The 17242-nt window shown below is 38.1% G+C and overlaps 1 protein-coding gene across 22 annotated transcripts in view; it reads left to right on the top strand.

The window, feature by feature from the left end:
• The window catches only part of LPP (LIM domain containing preferred translocation partner in lipoma), a 655109-nt gene that overhangs the window by 532737 nt on the left and 105130 nt on the right, over positions 1–17242 (top strand). For all 22 annotated transcript variants that reach the window (XM_070509219.1, XM_070509220.1, XM_044771277.2 and 19 more), the window contains one exon: positions 8339–8508. In XM_070509219.1, coding sequence (XP_070365320.1) covers positions 8339–8508 — 170 coding nt within the window. The remainder of the gene's footprint in view (positions 1–8338; positions 8509–17242) is intronic.

Genomic DNA, 17242 nt, shown 5'->3' with positions numbered 1-17242 from the left:
TTTAAATACTTCAAACAATGTTTGGCAGACCATAAGTGTTGAATAAAATATTGACAATTATCATCACCCTGGGGTCCACAAATTTTTTCAGGATTGGGATTGAATTTCTAACGAAATTCTATTAGTAAACATATTGGTAAATATAAATCTTGCAGAACTGCCTCACAGTTGCAGCTGCCTCTTTTATCCCCACACTGACCATCATCTTTAGAGGGTCCAGAGCATACATCTCTGATCCTCGTCGTAATGCTTCATTTTGAAGTTGTCCTATACCTCCTGTGGTTGGAGGGAGAAAGAAGCATTTTGTAGCTGTAAGTTTCATTGAATTTCATGGCCAGGGAGTTAAGGCAGTCATCGTCATCTCCTTTCTACAGAGGCTGAGAAAAGGTTACCACCATGCAATACTTGGCACACAATAGGCACTCAGTAAGTGTGTTTGTTGAGGGGTTGGCAGAATGGCAGGATAGATGACTCAGCTAGGACCACCTGTCCTTTGAGGGAGTCTACTTAGTTGCTTGTTTTGAAAACAAGGACCTCGGGCTCAAAAAATATAGGAAACTTGTCTAGGCTCCCATAGCTAGGGAGTAACACAGGCAAGACTCGCAGTTCTGTCTGATTGCCTTTGCACCATGTGATATATAACTTTGTTTAAAAGGTACCATGTATTATATCCCAAACGGCAAAGCCATGTTGTTTTTCGTTTTGCTTTTGTTGTTGTTGTTATTGTTGGTTTTATTTGTGCTGGTTTTCCTCAAAATAGAAGTTGTCACAAAGTCGTTGACCTGACTACTGTGCATGTGTATGTTGATTAGTTTAGTGAAGGCTGGGGCCAGGGTACACGGTGCCCAACTCACTGCCTCCATCAGCCCAGCAAAGTGCCCTTTCCTAGGAGATAGCTCTGGAGGGCCAGGGCTTTTGGTCCTAGCTGTCATTGCTTTCTAAGAACACTCCAGGACGAACTACACTCGGTGCAACGCATAAACAGACAGTTCCATTTTAGAGCCATGGTTCTCAAACCCTTTGCACGTTAGCATTGTTATTTCAAGGCCCCACCCCAGACCAAACAGATCAGAATCTCTAGAAGTGGAGCATGGGCGTCAGTATTTTTTTTTAAAGATTTCCTGGTGGGAAGCCAGGGTTTGAGGTTCAACACTTCCAGATCCTCTCCCAAGGACGCTCACCTGTACTGACTTCCCCACCTATAGCAGATCCTGACGTTCACTGAGCGCTCCTGAGGCTGGGAGACTTGGGGGATTGGAGAGGCGATGCTGTGCTGGCTCTCCTCCTTTCCCTGGGAGTGAGAATGGGCCCCACGCCTAAGCAATGCTGAAAACATCAGAGCTATGATTGAATGATAAAATGTATTCATAGGAAAACACATGCTGAATCAAAAGATGGGCTTTAGAAGTCTAACCTGTTTCCCATTCCAGCTCTACCTCTTTCTCCCTTTGAGACCTTGGCCAGCTGAGTGACTTAATCTCAGGTTTCTTATCTGTCTAAGAATAGATATGGGTTGATGGGACTAAAGGAGAGAATGTATGTAGATTGCTTAGGTCAGTGCCTGTCACAGAGAAGAAAACTCAATAATTTTCTTTTATGTTTTTGTTATGCTTCTTCACAATGCAGTATATTTAAATCAGTGAAACATGCTTGCTTTGCAACCCTATGTGGGACTCCCCCTCCCAGGTTACCTCCTTACTTGAAGGTCCAACCTAAGCAAATATATATCTATAAATGAATCACCTCCTGTTAGACTTCCTTTTATCAGTAGTCACCTCAGCCTTCCCTCCTCCTCGTGAGGGTTATTGCCCAGGCCTTTGTCCATTCAGTCCTGAACTGTGCTGGCAATTTTGGGGATTTGTTTGTTCTATTTGGCTTTCTGTTGTTGTTGTTACCCTAGCTTAATTTCTTATTTTGTACTAAAACGTTTCTTACTTTGTCTCTTTCAGAAAGCTTCATATGTCTAGCACTGGTCCTAGTACTGGAGCAGCCATTGCTCGTTTTCCTGTTGTCTGTCTGTGCACATGTGTGTGTGAGACAGAGAGAAAGTATAGAGAAGAGAAGGCGGGGGACAGCCACCTGCCTGCCACCTCCTTCTCCCTGACATCCATGTGCCCTTTGAATCTGCAAGCACCGTCTAAGCAATAACATAGTGAAGGAGTATAATGCAGCTATGTATACACAAGCAGAGTGACTGAACTGATGTATCCTACCATCTAGCTTTTAAGATAGGATAAGGATTACAGAACTAAATTGCAGTAACCACAGGAGACTGAATATTGCTACGTTATTTAAAGGCAGAGTCCAAGAAAACAAAGCTCAATTTGATGTATGATGTAATATGTGATATCACACCTCACGTAGCTCTCAGTTGACATTCTCTGTGGGTTCTGTATTGTCTGAGACCATCCAGCTATACCATATGATAAATTCATTTATGACACAAGGAAGCCTCTTCTATAGGAGCTCTTCTAATTAATATAAGTGAACAGCTTTCTCTGGCTTAATGCCAGCAAAATATTTTATGAGAAAACTTAACGGATTCTGTTCATATGTGTTATCAGTGGGCGGAAAGCCATCAAAAACTCTCTAAACTAAGACATAAAGGGACAGCATTAGGAAGATTACTCTTGTTGGTGAAAAGCAATGTATATTATGATGCCACAGAAATTTCTTTTTTTCAGCCAACTCATTGTTAACAGTCTGTCCCTGAACTGTTTTTCATGCAGATGAAACTGGGCGATACTAGTCAGCTGTTATCCTGACAAGCGGTACAGAAATAGGCACCCCTTGGAACAGTGGCTCAACTTGGCTGAACGTTAAAATTACCTGGAGAGCTTTTAAACGTTCCAGTCCCAAGACCTCCCACCTCAAACCCGTGAAATCAGAATCTCTGGAGCTGAGACCCAGAGATCATACTTTTTTAAAGTTCCTCCAGGTGATTCCAACATACAGGCAAGGTTGAGAATCACTGTCCTAGGACTTAAGCAATTTAAAGAACAATTTATAAAAATAATGTCTATTATTACATGCGTTAATACTACAGGGTTCCATAAAATAAAAGCTTTGGTGATTAGAAAATGCCATCATCCTAGAACCCTCAGTGAATGTCATGTGGACCTGTCAGATAAAGAATGCAAACTTGTTCCATTATCTTTTTGTATCTTCAATGGAAGATAATTTCTGAATCAGCTTAATGGAGGCTGTGCTCTAGGAAGATAACTCCAGTGGCCATATGTAGGATAAAATAGAGCAAGCTTTGATTCTAGGAATATTTTACCATCATTTCACTGCCCTGCTATAACCTTATTGATTCAACTTTTGGAACAGGACTTTGTTCAGAATATATTTTAAAAGGTGCTTAATGAGAAAGCTGATATATCAAAAAATGGCATATAGAGTTTCAATTTGTTATCATATTTAAAGATAGAGTATTAATTTTGCTTATGCCTAAAATTTCTATTTAAAAGCAAGGAGAACCTGAAGACAAATGTGAGCTGGTTTGGTGTCTGCATAAATTTACTATTTTACTTTTTTTTAAGGAAGACTAGCCCTGAGCTAACATCTGCTGCCAATCCTCCTCTTTTTGCTGAGGAAGACTGGCCGTGAGCTAACATCCGTGCCCATATTTCTCTATTTTATGTGTGGGACACCTGCCACAGCATGTTTTGACAAGGATCCAAACCGGCGAACCCGGGGCCTCTGAAGCAGAATGTGTGAACTTAACCGCTGCACCACTGGGCAAGCCCCGTATTTTACTTTTGTTGTTGAATAATACTCAGGTTTGGGAGTATGTCACCCCTGATCAGCATGTCACCAACTCTTAAAGTGGTTATGGACGTTTTTGGTCCCACCTCAAAAACAATCAGTATTTGCTAAAGAGTCTTTATGGCCTGTTGTATTAATGGTGTAATGATAACAAGGAAAATATTTTTTAATGAAATGTTTTCACATTCTAAAGGAAAGAAATTCACATTATGAAAAGAGAAAGCTGGAACCATTAAATACGAGGGCCCATATCTCGCTACTCCACCTCCCTTCTCAACCTGTTGATTTACCTCGAATGTCACCGTCCCCCCATGCCATTCCTAAAAACAGCTTGTTCAAAAACTGTGTAACCTTCCAGACTTAGCTCAAGTACTTAGACTTCCTTAAAGCCTTTCCATCTGTCAGAGGAAGTAAATCAGAGATAGTAGAACCATCAAGAAGCCATTGCAATGGCCCATGAAAGATGAAAGATAATGAAGCTCTATTTAAGCAGTAGGCTCTGGCAGAAAGGAAGTGTTTCAGAGACATTGCAGAGGTTGCTATAGTTGGGGGGGCGGGTGGGGAAGCAGGGTAGAGAAGAATCCATGACTAGCTTTACAGTCTATGTAAAGCAATAGATATATAATAAATAATGATATATAAACAAGCTTTGTTTTTGGTTCAGTTATCTCAGGTCACTGACAAAATTCTCCCCAGGCTGTCTGATCCTCTGTCATTGGAATTTTTAACTTACTGGACTAAGCTTTGCCAACAAGCTCCTCTTACCGGCCCCGGGTCTGAACTGGACCCTGGGCTTCCTACTGTCCCCAAATCAACTATGTTTCCTTCCTGCTCTGGTGCCTTCAAGTCTTGTACCGCCCTCGTTTTTCTCATTTCAAAGTGCTGAGATACGTGTCTAAAAGATAGGCTTAAGATTGTGATGTGCTGTCAGTAATGTGCAGTGTAAGCCCCTTTGGGGGCAAGGATGTGCTACACTTGAGTAACTTTCTTTCCATTGTCAATGCCTCCCTAAAAGGCATAGTTTGTAAATTTTTGTTAATCTGAAAAGGGAACATTCGGGCACCTTTTCTATCCTGCTGATGTGTAAGACTATTTTTAATTTTTGTTCTTTGCTCTTTTTCTGTGCTTGTGATTTTCAAGGTGCCAGACTGACTGCCCTCGAGCCTGGTGTCCCCAATTTCTCCCAAGAATAGGAAAAATATGGGAGGCAGCAGAGCTGGTCATGTCTGGGTCCAGCATATTAGCCTGACCCTCTCTGGAAGAATATTCTCCAAAACATAAAGGAGAAGATTGTTCCTTGTGAATACGGTCCATCTGCTTTCGTAACTGAGGAGACAAAATCTTGTTGTGCCAGTACCAGGTCACTGCAGAGTTTTTAGACCCAGTAAGCCCAGCCACTCATTTTCTCTTGGGAGAAACTAGAATGGTTTTGTCTCTTCCATCCCCACCTGTCAAAATTCTGTCCTTTAAGATTGGGTTTAAATGCCTATTTCTCCACAAAACCTTTCTTGAGTCGCCTCAGATATGATTTTCCTCTCTCTTCTCCATAGCACTTTCTCATACAACACTCTGCACATTTTGTCATGTGATTGTGGGATATATAGAGCCTCATAATGACGGTAAAGGGCACTGACATTGTCTGATCCATTTCTGTATATCATACATAAGCAGAATATAGTACTGGGCAAAGAGTAAATACCTGGGGAATGTCAGTTGAATACAATGAGAATTCCAAAGCTTATCTTTTCAGCCTGACCTTTAGGGCTCTGCTCTGACCTTTCCCTCTAAGCAGTGATTGAAATTCTCTCCCGCATCCTCATGGGTAGCTTTCAAACTCTCCATAAACCATCTAGGCTCAGGCTCTTGATTCCAGATATTACACTTTGGGCAGCCCTAGTCTGGATCAGAATTGCTACCTCTGCCTGCCTCATAGACCACCATGACCAATAGTCGGTAACATTTGGCCAGAATAATTTTTTCCCCAAGTGTGGTACACAGATCACTGGTAGTCCCTGAAAGACCATCAAAGAGTACAATTTGGCATCTAGAAAGGGAAAGAAGAATAAATAAAAATATTTTTGTTGACCTGCATTTAATAAGTTTAAAATGTAAAACTAGGGTTTTCACAGGAACCCAATATGCTCTTAGATAATCATCACATTCTTAAAGATTGCACCTGTACCGCAAAACCTGTGTTGATTTGTGATGTTTAACCACTGTTAAGTAACAGTGCTGTTCAACTCAGATTATTTTCATGTCCTTAGTATATTTTTTCTGCTGCTGCTAAACCTACATTTTTCATTATTACTGTTGTATTGCATTATTTCTTCAGTTCAGCAAAATAGATCAGTGATTTGAATATGATTCGTTGAAGGTGGAAAAAAATAGTAATAAAGATAATACCATAAATGCCACTTCAGATTAATATTACCAATGTAAATTTTAGTGAACAAGATTCCAATATAAATATTGGAAATGAATCTGTATATACTGAGATGAATGTGATGATTTGCACAAGCGGTTGAAAAGGAAAGGTTTGAATACTAAATATGATGACGACTCTTTAAAAATTAGACCTTATGGATTGATGATCCATTTGCCTATAAACCCCAAAATCTGTTCGGTAATGAAGTATTGTCAGATGGTGGCATGAAGCTCTCAGAATTTTAGCATCATTTTCAAATACAGTCCAGTGAATTTTCTAGTAAACCAATGAAGTTTTTTTTTACCATGTGAAATAACCTAATTTTATTCCTAAAGGCAATGAAAGTCCAAAATTTTAAAGGCACCTTTCTAAGATTATACATCTTATAATAAAAACAGGTACAAGTTAACTCTTGGATAGAAGTTTGTAAATCAAGTCAAAGTTTATTACAAATATTATACAAAAGTTTTTATCAGATGCCAAGAGTATGATATCAAGACTTCATAATAATAGCAACTATAGTGGAGGCTGCTCAATTTCCAAGAATTTAACTCTTTTTCTGGCACTTGATATTTCTTATTCCTTAGAGGGGAAAAACGCTGTATACTTTGGGCTGTATTTTAAAGATAGATTCAAATCCTGCAAGAGAATATAAAGAAATATTTTCTAGGGCCAATGCAACGAGAGAGGATTAGAAATATATTTGCCTCTTTTCTCCCACGTTGAGACATTTAGCCCTCCCATTTTTAGGTGTGAAGTGGTTGTCAATCCACTGTGATGGAGTGCTGAAAGCGGTGTTCAGTGAGAAGTCTGTCCATCATGTCAGCTCTGTGTTCAATCCAGAACTAGGCAGAGCTGAGAGCACAGTGCTTAAGATCCTGAAGCCAGACTGCTTGGATGTGAAGTTAATTAACCATTTTTGTGACTCAGTTTCCTCATCTGTAAAATAGGGATGATAACAGTACCTATCACATGGGTGGTTGTGAATATGCAATGAGTTAATGTATATAAATTGCCTTGCAAATGCCTGACACAATGAAGCACTAGATTTCCTATAGTTTACCTGTAAAAGCCTGCAGATTACTGTTGCCATTCCCAGTGACCCGTGATTACTTAAGACTTTTTTTAGCTTGGTAGAAATAAAGAATAAGAAAGGAAACTGGATGTGGCGCTCACCTCTGGCTCAGGATTCCCATGACAGAGCCAGTTACAGATACAGATTGCAACCAGCACAATGCCTCAAACTAACATAAGCATTTTTCTTAAATTATGTTTTATTGTTATCATTTAAAACAACGTGAATTTTTTTAAAGCTAAACCTAATGTCTGTATGTGGTCCAGATGCCCTACGGATCAATTTAAGAATGCTAAAAGTTTACAGAACCCAGAGCCATGAGGGACTCAAAACCCTACAGTTTGTGGGACTGTTGCAGGGTTTAGGGATGTTCAAACTAAGAACAGACTTTGAGGCAATGCTTACTGAATTGTAATATCTTAAGGGATCAAGTATAAGAGACGAGACTTGTTTCATGAGGCCCTAGAAGACAGAACTGGAACTGTTGGCAGCCGTTAGAATGAGGAAGCGTTCCGACTCAATATGAGAAAGAACTTTCTAGCAGTCAGAGCTGTCTGAAAATAAAAGGGACTACTTTTTAATCTGCCTGATGCCAAGGGCTGGATGCAGAGGTTTTACAACCCAGGCTTTTGTGAAAGGAGTTGAAGTTTGAGTTTGGACCCGGTTCCTTCACAGTCTAATGGGACATGTAGACTGTCCGAGGAGAAGATTTTCCTAGACTGTGCCTTCTCCTACCATCCTGAATCGTGTTGCTCTTACACTTGAGTGTGAGATTAGAGGCAGGGTACTGGCCTCGATATCAGGAGGCCTGAGTTCTACTCTCTCACTGTGACCTTGGCTATGGGGTCAGCACCTCAACTGACTCAAGTAAAATTCCCATCATTCCTGCCTTACGTGGGCTAGAAGTGGCTAATCCTGGTGATCCTACTTGTGATGGTGATGGCAATAGTGGTGGTCCTATTCCTGCTGCTGACATTACAAATCTGCTGTCTCCCCCAAAGTGGCTTCTTTAGAAGTACTAAAGGTGTCCCTTGGTGTGCTCTCAACAGTCAATCCGTTTTTTCTTCTAGGCCGCTGTGCTCGCTGTGGGGAAAACGTAGTTGGGGAAGGTACAGGATGCACCGCCATGGATCAGGTCTTCCACGTGGATTGTTTTACCTGCATCATCTGCAGCAACAAGCTCCGAGGGCAGCCCTTCTATGCAGTGGAGAAGAAAGCCTACTGCGAACCCTGCTACATTGTAAGTTCAGATTTGGCCCTCAGGTGCTTTGCAAACATGTCTTCTTTGGCAAAATGCCAATCACTCCAGCTAGAATGTAGCCATGAGATCTTTGCTTCTTGCCAGACTGCAAAATATGTGTGTGTGTAAATTGGCATATCTCAATTTTCTCCATATGTCCATAGGAAGTCAGAAAGGTGCGTTGGGATGGGGCTGCCATTCAATTAGTGGTCTGCTGGGAAGATCATCACCCAGTGGCTTGTAAGCATGTATGTGCAAGTTAGCATCTTTTATCCCGAAGGATCAGAATGTTTCCCAAGTAACAGCGTCACACCTCTTGTTACTAGGTCTCACTGTGTTTGTAGAGAAATGTTGCAGGGCCTCTGGACGTGTCAGTGCTCTTCCAAATTCCTGGGCCCTTTGAATCACCTCTTTTCTACCCAGATGATTTCTTACCTGTCATACCCAGTAGGTTTTCAATGATGCAAACAGAGAAATCTTTTATGATGGAGCACCTTAAAGGGAAAAGAATGGTAATGCTGACTGAACTAAAAGTGGCTTTCTTTTTTTTTTAAGAACGTAACTGTATTTTAATAACATAGCTGAGTGACTCAAAAATGCTATGGTCACATTATCTTAGCGTTTTACCAGGCTACTTAAATCTACATATTAAGCTGTCTTCTGATAGAGCAATTTGATGAACAATCATAAATTTTTTTATAATCTGAAGTAACTTTCTTTGCAATCCTTCTGCATGATTTTAAATCTTTGTTTAATAATTGTTAGTGGAAAAAGTAGTGCCTTTTTGCAAACTCTCAGTGGAGGCATGATTTGGCCCTCAGTGGCTGGGCATTTCAACATAAAAGAAGGCTTGGGTGCAAAGTATTGGGAGTTATACATAGCTTTTCAGATCCCCAAGTTCAAGTTTATTGCGGAAGTTTCTGGCCTCATTGGTATTTTCCCATAACCTGACAGGTCTAACTCATTGCCGCCCTGGGGTCTGTAGCACAGATCTGAAAGTTAAAGATTAAGATCTGGCAGGACTAAATATTGTTTTGCATCTCTTAGGTTCAATTTTATTTCATTTTTCTCCCCAAAAGCAACTTAAACGCATAAAGCATTATAGTGCCACACAATGTTGGAGCTGGGAAAAAAAAGTTTTAAGATCATTTGTCTAACTCCTCTCCTCACAAGTGAGAATACAGAGACATGGAGAGGAGAAAAGTAATGTCTTATGTTCTATTATTAGTGTCAGCCAGGGCTACATCCAGTTGTTCACACTCCTAGGCTCACATTCTTTGCCGACACCAAATGGTTTTAGTTTGTCCAAAACATGAACACAAACACAGTAATGTCCTGTTGATGGGGGGAGCAATTGCATATCAGGAAAAGTCTAGTGGACAAAAGCTTACCTCTTTAATAAATAAGAATATTTCAAATATCACTCTTTGAAATCTTTGTTGAAAAGGGAAAATTATAAAATTCCCTGCCTCTGTAAACAGACTGTGCAGACGGTCATTCACAATGACTTAGGACCATCACTATGAAATTACTCATTGCAGGAAGCTCTGTGCCAGTGATGTCAGCAGAGCCTGTGGAAGCACCTATGGCTGTTTGTCCTTACACTAAGTGACCACAGACTACTGTATTTTTTGTAGTTCCTGTGTCTATTTTTCATCCTTTTTTGACTTTTTTGACTGCATTGTTGATTCTTGCTACTTTGATGCTCCTGTGGCAGCATCCTTCTGTTTTTCTTTTAACTCTTATGTGTAGGAATCGTATGAACAATATTGGAACATAACATAACATGGTGTGAAGATCATAGGTTTGAATTTGGTTTCATCACTTAATGCTTTGTCTCCTTGGGAGAATTACTTGATCTGTCTAAGCCTCAATTTCCTCATCTATACAATGGGGATGATAGCAGGATTTTCCCCAAAGGCTTGTGAAGACGAAATGAGGCAATCCATATAAAGCACACTTGGCTTGCTCAGGGAATGGTAGTGGGATGAATGTTACTCTGAGATTAATTTTGATAAGATTTCTGGCCTATTTAGTATTTCTGAAAATAAGGACCTTACATGTACAGTGAGATTTTTTGGATTTTAGTAAATTATTTTGACCTCTCAGACATGCCCCTCTTCCATTTTTAAATGCTTTGCTTACTCTCCTCAGTGTGTAATAAGACCAAAGAGAGTCTAATCTGACTAAATTACAGGTTTCTACAGTGTGTGGGCTCAAGTTTCGATTTCCATTCCAGGCATAAGAGCTCGGTGATTCTTTAAGATGTAGCTCCTCTGCTTTGGTTGACTGATAACTACATTATACTTATGACAAGGAAAACCATATGGGAGATATTCCGTTACATCCTTGGAAGACCTGGGTGAATTCAAATAATGGAAATTCTTACCATCATTTTTGGCTTCTCTCCTTCATAAGAACCTTTAATCAAGATTTTTCTTTAATGAGATCTATCCATGGTGACTCTAAAATGTAGTTTAATTCTTATCAGAATTCAGCTAAGCTTTATTCAAAGGCCCTTGCTCAATATTGATTTCAGAGTTCTGCGCAGCCCTCACGCCCTCAGATGGATGCTTTCACATTTTAATTTCTTCTGAACTTTCGTAAGTCCAATAAGCTGCCACACTAGAAATGTAAAGAGTTTTCTTTTAGGGAAGCTGGGGAAGCTGGGAGAATAAAATGAAACCAGTTTGTTTTGAAGATAGAGTTTGTATTAAGGAGGACCCTAGGGATGTGTCTCTCTCTTGGAGCCAAAGTCCTTAGAACAGGAAGCACCTACGATGTCATCCAGTCTAGTTGCTTCTTGTTCCATTGGTGGAAACTGAAGTCTGAAGGACATCCTGTACAAAGCAGAGAAAACCCAGGCCCTGGGCCTCAGTCTGTGCCTCTTTTTTAACTGATGGAATAAGATATTGAAGATAGTAGTTTAATTATTTCTGTGTAACAACCACCATGTTTGATGCTTGAAACCAGGAAGGAGACCAGTCTAATATAAATTTAATTTATTCTTACCTAAATTGATTAAGTTTAAATCATATTTAAATTAAAAATTTACATAATTTTGAGGGAAAATATACCAATAATGTCTTCATCTTTGCTTCAATGATTATTCCTGTTTTCCTGTAGTCTCTTAAATCCTTAATCCTTACACCTACATAGCTGTAATTAAACAAATTTGATTCTCTAAGGCATTGCAGTTCTCTTCATCATTTTATGCAAGCTTTGTTTTGTATTTTATTGATTGACTTAATATAAATAGGTATATAGCTTTCCATTGTTAATAATCTTCATTTTTAGCTTTTGTCTGTTTAGTTTTACATTATTTTTACACACTATATTTTAAAACCATTTGCCACTAGAAAAGTATTGGGTATTTTCCAATCTTTCAGTATTATAAATAACATACCTATAAATAACTTAGTGAAATTTTTGTATTTTTTTGTTTTAAATTACTTCCTGAGCATAAATTCTTTGATTTATATTACCAAGTTTACTTTATGGCACTTTGGAGAACTTTAGCTAGATTTCTTTGGAAATATTTTTCCGATTTACAGAACTGTCAGCAATAATGAGACTATATGTTAAAACTATAACCTATCCACTATTGAAGAGGTTTATTTATATTTATTTTGAACTAATTTTATAAGTACCTTATATAATAGTTACTTTAATTTGTTTGTGTTATCATTAGCAAAACCAACAAGATGCTTTTCTACTTTGGTGATAGATCTTTTGGAATCTCAGTTTTGATTATTCTTATGGATTTATGTAAATGAACAGATTAAAATTAAGAGCCCTAAGCTTCCTTGGAAAGTAAAGTGATGTAAATAGAATATATTGGTTCTAGTCCTTGCTTTTCTGGTGTGACCTTAGGTAAGTCATTTAATTTCTGAATGTTGGTATCCTCATTTATTAAAGGGAGATATTGACTTCCCCCCTTTCTTTAAAAAGAAGGAAGGAATAAGTGTGAAATTTTATAAATCATGCAATTGTTTACTATTAGAAGGGCTTAATCTGATTAATAACATTATTACCCTTGCTTTCTTTCTTAGCATAATCTGATACAATTTAGAAATCCTCTAAGTTTGGGGCAATTTCATAGCTGTGGTTGCTATGGAAATACTGAAATAAATAGATGTCATAGAAGGAATATGAGGACATATATGAGAAGAAGACATTCATGCTTTACTTAAGAAGATTTTAATCTTGGTCTGAGTATGAAAGACAGCAACAGTGCCTCCCACTTACATGTCCTCTGCCTTTCATGAGACAGGTTTACCCACAAGTGTAGATTTACTAAAGAATTGCTGTGTCTTAGCATCGCCAAGGACTCTGGGCCTATAGACACAGCGCATCAAAGATTCTCAGCAAGTCTGTTTATGAAATGGCGGCCAAGGATCTTCCGCTAAACCAGAGCTCTCAAATCCGACTCCTAACTCTCCAGCAGTGGAAGTTGGGACAGACATTTTTATGAGAGTTAAAATCCAAGTGATTAAAAAGTCTCAGGAAACAGGAGGCCAACTCCACAGGAGACTAAACACTGTCAGGTTCCTGCATTTGATGCATTAGTGCCCAACACACTAGCGGCCTTTTGCTCCCTTATGTTGCTAAATGGCTACAGTTAAAACATTCTAACTTTTCAACCTACATTAAGAGGTAGGTTTTGTACCGCTGCGGGAAAGTTGTCCTTTTATACGCTCAATTGCTCCTAATAAAATGTTTTAAAAGCAGTTACGGCCAGTGCTTTATGTGAGTGTTGGGAGAGGAACTGAGAGTTTGGACTAAACCGGGGAAATCCACATGAATTTCTCTCTTTCTCTTTTCTTAGTTGCCCGCTTCTGCTCTCTCATCTCCAAGGAGTGTCTGTCTGTCTTTCTTACACCACACACACACACTTTCTTCTTGATGTTACATCATCATCCCACAAGCACTCTCCCAAAAAGGAGAAAAATGGTTCAGGAAAGAGGAAAGTTTGTCAAGTATTCCCGTAAGAGATTTAACCCATGCTAACTCCTACAAATAGTTATCTCTTCCATTCCTACAGTCCCTTATTTTTCACCATGCTCCTGACCATCTATTATTGCCCATTAGCATACCTATTAGAACCTTGTGAAATAGACAAAGGGGAGATTATTAGTCCTATTTTATAGTTGCTTTGATGTTTTTGAAGTAAAAGACAAAGACTAGGAACAGATCTTCTAAACTTGCACTTTATTGCTGGGTCCATACTACCACCCTGATACTAATGTTTAGCTTCCTAAGAACATACAGATGCTGACAGCCCCCTGTGATTATGGCCTTCTATTACCATGATTTTAATTGATGACCACATGAATCATGACTTCCAGTATTACAGAACCTGAAATGCTGAATTTCTACCAATGAAAAACCATAAGCCCCTGTCTTTTCTTGAGCATTTACATGTGGCTCTCCCTGAAATGCCTCAGGTTTTAAGGCAAAAGTCCTTTTTTTATGGTCAAAAATAAGGATAATAATAACTAACATTTGTTTAGTGCTTTAACTTTTACAGAGCACTTTTCCTTTATCTCATGTCACTCTCTAATTATCCTAGAAAATAGGTACAATTATTACTGCCTTTATTTTCACTAGTTAGAAACTGAGTTTTAAAAAAAAAGTCAGCCTGTTGGGGTCCATAGAGCATGAGTGTTAGATCCAAGCCTTGATCTTCACCTTTGATTCTCAAGTCCAGTTTTTTCCTCATATCCGACAAATTATTGGACGTCTCATTTGTTATTACTGGGTTTCCTCTTTCCTAACTAATTTTCTCTCTATTACCATTTCTTCATAATGTCAAATTAAAAGAAATATAGTTATCCCAAACTCTTTTGCCTTATTTTTAGACATGTTAGAATATCAGAATATTCTTTCTTATGGTAGTAATTCTTTTTTTAAAAAAAACTTTGTTTTTAAGTATTACATGCTTACTAGAGAAAAATTAGAAAATATATTTAAAAAGTAATAGCCCTCCCCTTTAAATACTATAACAGTTTACGTTTTAGCACATACCTTTTCTATTTCAATATACTTGCTTATAGATATATGTTTATCAATGTAACCACACATCGTGATACATGTGGTTTACACACACACACAATGGGGTCATACCATTCCTTCTAATTAGCAACTTGCTTTTGTTACATAACAGTACATCAAACTTTGCCTTCTACAAAAGTAGTTTCTTTTAAATATTCGATGAGTATTCAGAAAGAATGTATATCCCCTACATACCCTTTCTGAAAAAAATGACTCAAAGAAATATTCCAGCATACAAATAAATTAATCAAAATAAAGTGTGTTGGAAATCCAGAGCAAATAAAATGGTGATAATCAATGAACCACTAAAACAAATAGTTAAAAATAGATAGGAAAAGATGTAATAGCAAATTCAGACCAAAAGAAAATAATATTAGTTACCTACTAACTGCAATATTAATAGCAAAGTACAATTCAGGATAAAACTATTAAATAGGCCAAAGTGCATTATTTTATTGATAAATGTCACAGTTCCTGAAGAACAGCCCTGAGCCTTTCTTCATTAAATATCATTACATTGAAATATATAATACAAAAATATTGATGAAATATGAGATGAAAACGGTGAAACCATATTCTTTATAAAACTTTAACACATTTCTTGCAGTCTTTGACAGACCAATTATAGAAGTTGAATAATATGATTAATATGATTGATTTAATCCATACAACCAAAGAGATTATCTCTTCTTTCCAAATCTGGAAGACTTAGAAAAGCCTCAGATTTTGTCTAAAAGGAAAATGTAGACAATTCCTACTTTAGCTGGCAGAGTTACCCATGGCAGTACAGTAAGACAAGAAATCTATAAAAGGATAAACAAATAAACACACTCTTGGGTTAAAGAATTCTTGGGTAGTAGTGATAGTGATAAGACTGCATGACAACGAAAATGAGATGCAGCCAAAGTTGAATTCTAAGTAAAGCTAGGGTCATTAATTGCAATTAATTGATTCTTTGAGAAGAGTATATCCAGTGAAGATAGTCAAAAGAGAAAGAGAGAAAGAAAAATTGCGGAAAACTAGGAATGACAAAGAAGCTTTTAGCCTAGGTATGGAAGACCTTTAAAACTTATTGCACTTAAATTTTTGTATAAAAGAGGCTGTTATCTGTGCAAATCTGAAATACAGGGGAAGAAAACCTGAAAAACCTCATAACCATGGATGAAATGCAGAGTTACTACCTGAGAAAGAACCAAGAAATTTCACTAACAGGATCTTTCAGATCTTTAAGGAACAGCTAATTCCTGTGCTATTTCAATTTTCAGAGCCTAGCACAGGAAGAGAAGCCTGCCTAATTATTTATAAAGCTAGCCTGGTCCCAATTAATAATACCTAACCTAGATTGCCCCAAAAGAAAACTCTATCCTTATCTAGCTTTCACAAATGCAGAAATCCTCAATGAAATATTAGCAAATTGAATGCCACATAGTAAAACATCCCAGGTTATTCCATGACTGCCATGTTAGGACAATATTTGGAACCTTTTAACATAATTCCTTGTATAACTCTAGTCATCTCCATAGATGCCAAAAGGGCATTTAATGAAATTTATCACACACTCTTGTTTGAAGATAAAAACAATTGCAATAACACAAAACATGCTCTAAGTAAAACAGAAGAAAAAAGGAGACGTGTTTAATAGGATAAAATAAACTAATGGCCAGCCCTCTTCCTGGATTTTCCTAGGTATGCACAGCATCACCACTTTTAACGTTTTTCTTAAGATTCTAGCCTTTGTAATGAAAATTAGGAAACAAAGGAAAAGTCAGATATATGTGTATTTCATGTATATAACTTTTTCTTTGCTGTATATAAATATTTCAATTTATTATGTAATATTTCTAACACAGATAAGATATAAAGTATAATATGATGACATTACGTGTATCAATTACTCAATTTAAGAAAAAAAAACGGGCCGGCTCTGTGGCCAAGTGGTTAAGTTCGCGCGCTCCGCTGTGGCGGCCCGGGGTTCGGATCCTGGGCGCGGACATGGCGCCGCTCGTCAGGCCACGTTGAGGCGGCGTCCCACATCTCACAACTGGAAGGATCTGCAACTAAGATAGACAGCTATGTACTGGGGGGGTTGGGGAGATAAACCAGAAAAAAAAAAAAAAAAAAAGATTGGCAACAGTTGTTAGCCCAGGTGCCAATCCTTAACAAAAAAAGAAAAAGAAAAAAGAAAAAAACATTAGAAATTTAGTTGAAATCCCTTAGGTTCTTCTCCCTAATTACATTATCAAAACTCCTGTACAGAGGTAAGCATTATGCTAAGTTTTAAATTGGCCCTGAGCTAACATCTGTTACCAATCTTCCTCTTTTTCCTTGAGGAAGATTAGCCCTGAGCTAACATCTGTGCCAACCCTCCTCTATTTTGTGCAGGGGATGTTGCCACAGCAGGACTTGATGAGTGGTGTATAGGTCTGCACCCAGGATCCGAATCCCGGGCCACCAAAGCAGAGAGCACAAACTTAACCACTATGCCACCAGGCCAGCCTCTTCTTAAATGCATTTTTAAATGCTAATATCTATGCCTTTCTTTATATTTTTACTACATATTGCTAAAAAATATATAGTGTTGTTTGCATATAGTGTTTCTTAATTTTAAATGAATGGCATTGTATCATACCTCTTTTTCTGAGACTTTTTCACTCAAAATTATAAGACTAGGATGTATAAA

The sequence above is a fragment of the Equus asinus genome, chromosome 5, assembly GCF_041296235.1.
Source record: "Equus asinus isolate D_3611 breed Donkey chromosome 5, EquAss-T2T_v2, whole genome shotgun sequence".
NCBI lineage: Eukaryota > Metazoa > Chordata > Mammalia > Perissodactyla > Equidae > Equus > Equus asinus.
The sequence above is the reverse complement of the archived record's forward strand: the minus strand, read 5'-3'. Positions and strand labels throughout refer to the sequence as shown.